Consider the following 8,738-nt stretch of genomic DNA (forward strand, 5'->3'; position numbering starts at 1 on the left):
AGCATGGTTGAATATTGAGTAAGGATGCAGAACCCTGGAGAGAAACATGTTTTATATCCTCAAGCTCCGGCAGGATACGGAGATCCGTCGCAGGTCAACCTCACCAATCCCGGAGGTAGAAACTATAACAAGTATCGTAAATATATTGATATTAAAATGGTCTTGGGTCCGGGGGGAGGGGGAATCTACAAATTATTAATTTAGAAGTAAAAAAGAACAAAAAAACTTATTAAGTTTTTATCTGTTTAGAAAATCGACCAACCAATGTGGGTAAAGCTACGTCCAAGGCCGGAGCATATGGAGGATCTGAACTTGGATCTATTGTGGGGGGAGCTGTGGGACCTCCTGTCATTGGATCCATCATAGGAAACCTAGTTGGAGAGAGGGTCGGAGAGAAGGCAATTAATGAAACAGGTTTTTATATTCATATCAAAATATTTTGAAATTATTATTTTATTATTTCATTGTAAATGTGTAGACTGTAGAGAAATACTATTAATTATGTCTTTTAAAAGAAACCCCGGAAGCAATCATGGAAGAATTTCACTAAAATTCTTGAAATCTATCTTCTTTTTTTCAGGATTGAATAAGTTTGCAACGAAGACAGGAGACAAGTTGTCTGGTGTTATAGGAAGAAATAACGTAGAGAAGGTAACTAATGTTAGCTATTAAATTTTAAGTTTTAAATTATAAATCTTTTATCATGATGAATTGAGAATTGTATCTTTAAGATGAGTGAAATAACCTTGAGTGCTCTGGGATACTCGGAGACTGAAGAATGTGTTTGTTGTCCCTGTCTTCCTGCTTCTCAGGTCTATACCATTAAACAATGCATAATTAATTCTAAGGATTATTTCTTGAGATTAGTAGGATTTATCATGTTTTTTCAGTTTTGTTTTTTATGTTTAGGTTTTGTTGGTTCTTGCTATTCCTTTCTTCTTCTTCAACTTCTATAAATTAGGTTTGAGATGAAGTATAATGATTATTTACATAAAAAAAGATATAAACATTTTTGTAAATTGTCCTTTTTAGCAAAAATGGTTTCACTCACGCAGATAGAAAAATTCCGGATTGGAAATGAATTCAGATATATTTTTATATCATCATCAGTCCTTAAAGAATGGTGGTATTAATTATTTTATTTCAGGGTTAGGTGTCTCTTACGACTCTGATTGTTCTAAGATAGCTCCGGATAAGAATTACACCTTTAATTCCACAGATGATATTCCTGATATTTATCCTTGTGAGTTTGGTTTCCACTACTTGGTTGTATCCGGAGCAGTTTGGATTGCGCTGCTTCCGTTCTGGATTTGTGGATTGTTTGGTAACTGCTGGAGACAATGCTGTTGTTGTTGTTGTGATCCAGTAGTTATCTGCTCTACTGTTGTAGACCTACTCCAGGTATGAAAATAACTGGAAGGTTGAACAGTTAAGATCCTTCGGGTTTATAATTGTAATTGTAAGAATTTCTGCAGGATCAAACCTTGTTTTGACAGTATAATAGGCTATCGGAGAGGAATTAAAAAATCCGTTGTTCTGGATAAGCTTAAGAGATCAACTTAGCTCCACATACATTTATAGATGCATATTTTTACTTTTCAATATATTTATTAGAGATGCTGCTGTGAATGCGGAAACTTTAAACTTTGTGAAGTTCTCTGGATGATTCATTGTCTCTTTCATATGGTTTGGTCTGTTCTAGCCTTGGCCTGGTTAATTGGTAAGAAGAACAACTCATTTTTTCTGCAATTTTTATTTTTTTGGCAAATCAATTTTTTTTTTTTTTAGTTAAAAGCTTTTATTTTATGAGATATAATGTTCAGGTCTGCAGTTGGATCTTCCCGTCCTGGAGTTGAAGGATCAAATTGAGGTTCCAGGTTGGAATGTTCCTAAACCTGTCTCCAATACTGTGATTGCATCCATAGTTCTAGACTTCGTCCTCGCAGGCTCAGAACTCTTTCATAGGATTAGGGTTAAACTCAGGTAAATAGAATGTTAGATCAAGAAAAAGAAAAAAATTCCAGATTTAAGAAAGAGGTATTGCCAAGTTCAGACACGATTCACAACGTAATCTTTTAAATTGTATCTGATCTAGCAAGAGGAAGAACATTTCTCCAATATTGATTTTTTATCTATTTTCTCGATATTATTAGTTTTTAAGATTACTGTTCTGAAACTTATGAACTTAATGTCAGAATCCCACAATTTCTACTATTTACTATCTTTAATTTCAGAGCAGGACAGACAGTAGAACACTTGGAGATGGAGGAACAGAGGCAGGAGTTACATAAACCTTACTAAACCAGTCTTCATCCTTACTATCGGAGACAGGAGATTCATAAACTTCTTCATCCTTACTACCAGAGACTGGAGATACATAAACCTTACTGAACCAGACTTAATCCTTATTATCAGAGACAGGAGATACATAACCCTTACTGAACCAGTCTTCATCTAATTTACGATCCGCTTCGTTATGATTTAATTGTTTTATCTCGGAGTTTTAAGCCATTTAACATTATTTTTCTCTTAATCTTAACCTTGCCGCTCAACCTGCAACCAATGCACTAACAAAATATTAAATGTACATAAAAGTATGAAATATGTACAATATTTATGTATTTATATGTAAAAGCTTAATGTACAGTTTCTTAGTACAGCTTTCAAGTCTTCCGCTACCCAGCTTTAATTTAACTTATATGTAAACTCAGCAGACAGTACTGAAATAACGTTATTTATTTATTAATTACAGTAATTATAACCAGGAATGTTTATATGACCCTCAGTGTTGTCAATTAAACTTAGAAACACTCAATTCGAATTTTCAGATCTGACCATACAGCTGTGAATAAAATCTCAAGCAACTGAACTTTAAATTGTCTCAATTCAATGGTGTTTCAAACTCGTTTCTCCAGGGTTACCCATAAAGGATTAGGTCATAAAGACGTCTGTACGATTGCATGCAGCTTTCTTTGCCAAATCCTCAGTATTCGTCTAAAAGAATTCATTTAATGAAGAAAATTTAACCTTGAGATCGTTATATGTAGAGTTTCAGGTAGTCATGAAAATCGCATCTTTTGTGGGTAACCCCACATATATTGTAATATACAATATACATATTATGAAATTAGTAACAAATATATTCTAACAAAAAATTAGTTGTGTAAGAAATATATTTTGAAATAAATCTTATTGCTTAAATAATTCATTTAGTGCTCTGGTAGAATCAATAATTGTTCATGGAGTAAAGAGACTACAGTAAATATACAGGATGGTCAGAATTTATGTAGCACAGCTTCCGAGAGATTTAAGATGTCTACCAATCTTTAAATATGAAAAACTTTTAATATTTGTAAATTATGAAGGTATTTTAAACCACATCTTGCAAGTCAAGGGTTGGAGAAATTAAGTTTTTTTATGCTCTGAAATTTTTGGAAGTAAGAATAAATTCGGCGTTGATCAAGCATTCACTCAATTCCCATTTTAATTGGGTCACCCATTATAAGAAAAGTAAGTAACCCTGCATTCAAAGATGGCAATTCCAGATTGACGATGAATGTCTGATCAAGTATGAATTAGGTATCATTGTTAAGTTTTGAAAACAGATTATTTTCATTTGTTGTTTTTTTATTAAATTAAGTTGAGCATTTTTACAAGAGGAAAACATATTCGAGTTATTAATCACTTATAATCCTAGACGGACGACTACACTCTCTTCCAGATTCTTAATCAAATAAAGGTTTAAAGGTACCACTGTGAATCTGGCTTCGCCATCTTAGAATGGAGGGTTACTTGAAATAAGGCTTACAGTCCCTTTAAACAAGTAGGTAATATTGGTTAATAATGCAAGGGACATTAGTTCCAAAACTAACAATTGGTCCATTTCTAACACTGAGTGTTAGAAATGGGCACAAATTGAAAGCCTGGGTTTTTGGGATCCCGGCCCATATCCAGAGTAAAAGTTGAAAATAAAAACTATAACCAACATTTTATTCATCATGACGAGGACAATAATTCCCAACTTTAAACTTTTTTTAAAAATCAAAATTATAATAAGAGTTCTTTTTATATTAAATCTCTTGACAGTTTTCAAGACAATGCCAGGTTTTCCATTTTAGAACGTATCCTGAATTTGAAACATTGTCGCGTTTTCGAGACAAAACCCACTTTCCCGTTTTTGAGTATAACTCTGAATTCAAAACAAACCTCACTTTCATAACTTACAAAATAAATCACTAATGAAAACTAAACTAACTTCTGAATTATTTTTAGATTCCACATTTTATCTGTTAAATTAGAGAATATCGATGATTTATTTTTACATTTTAAACAAAAAGTTTCCCTCATTTCTAGTTAAATCTATATTATAAGAACAAATGATATTGATATTTGATTTCTCAATGCTGTAATGATTTTTAAATTATAAAAAAACAGTTTGTTTTTATTTTCTATTTTGTTTATATTTTATCTTATCAAAAGATCTTGTTTTGTTTTATAAGTGCGTAAATGCTTAAAAACTGACATTGATATGAATTCCGGTAATTGTCTCAAAACCAGGATATATTCTGAAAACGCGACATGAGCTGAGATCCTAAAATATTTTTAACTAGGGATATGTTCGAAAATGAAATCAAGAATTATCCAAAAATAATTATCACAACTTATTATTAATTTAAATTTGACATTTATTGTTTCAATAAATAGTTTTAGCCATTTTTTATAAATATATGGTGTAATTTTGTTCTACTCGTCTTGGATTTACAGATACATCCCCTTGAAAAAGATAACTTTGCAGATTTAACACTCAGTGTTAGAAATAGGCAAAGTGTTAGTTTTGGATCTAATATCCCCTGTAATGATCAATGAAAGTTCTTTCTGTATACGTGCAGTCCAATTTAGGTACTGTCCGATGTATGAAAAATCCTAAACTTTTCATATAAATTATGCATTATAAATTGGTCAGTCATTTTGATAAAACTAAGCTTTTAGGACGCTACGCGCCCGTCTTCTATTTCAATTTTGAACATTTTCTTTTTTATACATTGTAAAACAAAAATAAAAAAGTTGCAGTTTTTATAAAAAAAATCGTGGAGTTTTAACATCTATTGATAATAAAATTTTTAATTTTTAAAATTTTTGATCATCTATAAACCTTTCATGGCGACATGTGAAGTCCCACACATTTGAACCAAATCGGTTCAGCCGTTTTGACGGTTATTGGATACAAACAAACAAACAGACAAGTATTTCTAAAATTACTTCATTTGTTGAATTTTTGTTTTATTTTTGTTCTTGATTACAGTCTCAAGTTTATAGGCGTGGTTAGGTTCAGTCTGCGAATTTAATCAACATTGTGAACATAGTTTTAATATATCACTTAGGATCGGATTTAATGAGGTTTAGCTAGGTTCAGTGACGGTGACCTAACTCAAATTTATTAAATTTGGACCCTGGAATGTTTTCTATTTTAAGAAGGAAGCCACAAAATCCAAAAAATTCTTATTTATTTCTACAAAGTTTGTCTAAAGCACTACAAATCATTGATATCTGTAAGTACTATCAGGTCTCCCAGGTTTAACTGCTCCGGGTTCAGACTGCTCAGCTCCTCGGAGGGAAGGATCACAATTGTAAGAATATCAAGGCTCGGAGAGTAAATATCCAAATGTTCAATGGTTCCAAGTTTATATTGAATATGAAAGTATCCAGTAACATGAACTATTTTCTCTCTTGTCTCCAGTCCTTTAGACATACTGTGCGCCATGGTTGCGTCCCACAGTGATTGTGCGTCCAACATGCTTGTCGGTACATTAGGATTTAAATTTCCCATTTTTTCCATGATAGAGATAAAGTTTTTCCTATATTTATCACTAGCTCCGGAGTAGGGCAAGGGAGGGAGAAGCTCTTTAGCTCCGGATTCTGAAATTTTATCAAGGACTGATTTTCCGTTCTTCCCAACCATCCTAGTATATCTCCTAGGACAGTTAGCTGCAATCACATCAATTCCTTCCTCTTTACAAAACTCAATGAGTTCCTGATAGTCTGCATGGTTCCCAGGAGGTTTGCTATCGGAGAGAAACGTATCCAAGTTCACCAAACCTTGAAGATATTCGTTGAGAACGGTTTGAGCCTCTCTATCATAGAACTCAAGGGATAAAGCTAATTTTGCGTTCTCTTTCTGTCCTTGAACCTGACGTAGTATTTCCAACTCTAGTGCGTGCGCATGCGCGTCCTCATGGTTCTCTCCGATACAGATTAGTCGTGCAGAACTCTCGGATATTCGCTGCATAAACTCATTCTTGTCAATATTTTCTCCTGTTCCAAGGAAGAATGTTGAACTCCTCGCTGCAGTACTCATCCCTGCAGATAGAGAAGAGAGAACTGGGAATCTAAATCTAGAAAATTGTTGAACCCTGGACAGAAACATATCAATCATTCAAGAACTTGGAATATTTACTATAGGATGGAAACCAACCAGAGTTAACTAATCTCTCCTCGAAATCATCAACCAACACGACTTGATGCTTCACGTGTGAGGTATAAGTGTCGTAGATCAAACTTATCACGTTGTCGTAAAGAACACGAAACCTGAAAGGATATGTTTATGAAATGCTGCGCTGAGTTTTGAAATAACATAAACAGCAAAGAATACCTTATAAATATATTTAAAAGGAAGGAACGTATACCTGGTAGGAAGGTTAACGTATACCTGGTAAGAAGGTTAACGTATACCTGGTAGGAAGGTTAACGTATACCTGGTAGGAAGGTTAACATATACCTGGTAGGAAGGTTAACACATACCTGGTAGGAAGAAACGTATACCTGGTAGAAAGGAACGTATACCTGGTAGAAAGGAACGTATACCTGGAACAAAACGGAGCGTATACCTAATAGAAATGAACGTATACCTAGTAGGAAGGAACGTATACCTAGTAGGAAGGAACGCATACCTGGTAGGAAGGAACTTATACCTGGTAGGAAGGAATGCAAAGTTAAAGAATTGAGCTGGAGGCCAAATTATCCACTCTGCCAGATAAAGACGTCCTCCTAGTTGTACAGTTTCTTTCACAGCCGTCCTAGTAATTTGATTTCAAAAATATTTCGAAAAAATAATGATCTTATTGATGAATTAATAAATAGCTTGAAACATTTAATAATAATATTGGGATGCAGCGCATTAAGAAAAGGTTGAACAATTTTACGATTTAAATACTTATTCAGTAATATTACGTTTTGCTAATAAAGGTCGGGGTTTTCATTGCGGAACAACATTGAATGATAATAATCTAAAAAGGGGTGACATAAGTTAATAAAATGAACCTGAAGTTTAGGTTCTCCAGTCTAGCGGATACTAGGATACAAGCTGCTATACAGACAGGACTAAAGATAATCTGATCCCACGCAACCTTACGTATCACTACTCTCAAACCTCGGCCAGGCAGGGCTCGGTCTAGGTAGTTATACCTAGAGGAGAAAATTCATTAAAATTATTTAATCTTTTTATAATTACTTAACTCTTGATCATAAAGGTTCAGGTCGGTTTAATGATAAGTTATGTGATGTTCAATATGAAACAAAAATCATGGGCGGAATTTATGCCTTTAGGGACTGGAATACCGACTCACAACGGTAAATATAAAACCAATGTCTGATCAAGATTGATCCATGATAATCTCTTAAAAACTAAATAATTAAATTATGGTTTCTCTTTAGAAGTATCTTAAGAAATGAAAGATATTTAACACGTTCTTAATCAGAAAAAGATTTAAACTTTAAGGGTACTATTGTGAATCCGACATGGCACTCTACAAATGGAGTCACAAATAACTTACCAATGATGGCAGAGAAACCCCGAGGTGAGACCAAACGAAGCTGACATCTGCAAGGTTCGTTTTGAATTCCATTTTGATTTAGACTAAACAAAATACAAATTTAAAACAGAGCCATTCATGTCATATCTTACTAAGATTTTGTAAGCAAGAAAGATACACAAGGAACAGTCGTTCCAAACGTGTACTGCAGTTTCAGGGAGGGAACGTAAACAAACACAGTGCTGCCTAGGCTGAGTAAACAAAAATGTGGGGGTTCCTTGTGTATCTTTCTCGATTCTCACTAATATAAAATGAAAGAAACCTGCTCAATATTTTGTTGAATGATATCTCCTAGTCCTGACAGAGCGAAGGATATTGATAAATTGGAGAGAAAGAGATGTTTTTTAAAGAGACCAACTCCTACACGACTCAGTTCACCAAGCATGATTCACTCAACATCATTTTTTATTCACTGAAAAATTATGGTTTTCAGTATTTGTACTTTACTTGATTAAGTTAGATCTCCATGTTTAAGTTCAGTTACGAAAACTAGATGTTTAGGAAACTACAGCTGTTGGCAACACTCCGGTCCGGTCTGCAAATAGTTTGGCTTGGACAAGTCGGAATAAGGAATAAGGTCCCACATCAAATTAGACCGCGTCAATGGGGCTAAATTACGATTTGGGGGACAAATCAGAAAATTTAAAAAGAATGAATCAGTTCTAAAAATTTAATAAGGCTAATAGAATTTATTTTTTGCAGAAAATGCTAGATTTTTCGAGTATTATGTGCGTATTTAGGTGTTAAAGATTGGAGATAATCTAATACAGGGTGTCCCACGAAACATGACAGTATGCAGGACGACTTGAATGTCGTCTTGATTTTTGATATAATTTGCTGCGTTTATTTGTCAACTTAATTTTAGAAGTA

At 33.8% G+C, this 8,738-nt stretch overlaps 2 protein-coding genes across 2 annotated transcripts; one reads left to right on the forward strand and one right to left on the reverse strand.

Moving 5' to 3' along the window:
* Position 1: 1 nt before the first annotated feature.
* Positions 2–3,201, forward strand: LOC111704961 (uncharacterized). The gene is made up of 9 exons (XM_023477364.1): positions 2–115; positions 250–414; positions 581–651; positions 732–812; positions 910–961; positions 1,148–1,401; positions 1,615–1,720; positions 1,824–1,983; positions 2,235–3,201. Exons 1-9 carry the CDS (start codon positions 25–27, stop codon positions 2,299–2,301), a joined length of 1,047 nt encoding a protein of 348 aa, XP_023333132.1. The 5' UTR covers positions 2–24; the 3' UTR covers positions 2,302–3,201.
* Positions 3,202–5,487: 2,286 nt separating this feature from the next.
* LOC111705236 (mpv17-like protein 2) lies at positions 5,488–8,372 on the reverse strand. Its single transcript, XM_023477725.1, has 5 exons — positions 8,131–8,372; positions 7,830–7,912; positions 7,318–7,461; positions 6,969–7,073; positions 5,488–6,585 (listed from the first exon to the last, which is right to left on the reverse strand). Exons 1-5 carry the CDS (start codon positions 8,251–8,253, stop codon positions 6,426–6,428), a joined length of 615 nt encoding a protein of 204 aa, XP_023333493.1. The 5' UTR covers positions 8,254–8,372; the 3' UTR covers positions 5,488–6,425.
* Between the last annotated feature and the right edge of the window lie 366 nt (positions 8,373–8,738).

Source organism: Eurytemora carolleeae, unplaced genomic scaffold (genome assembly GCF_000591075.1).
Source record: "Eurytemora carolleeae unplaced genomic scaffold, Eaff_2.0 scaffold2, whole genome shotgun sequence".
NCBI classification, from domain to species: domain Eukaryota; kingdom Metazoa; phylum Arthropoda; class Copepoda; order Calanoida; family Temoridae; genus Eurytemora; species Eurytemora carolleeae.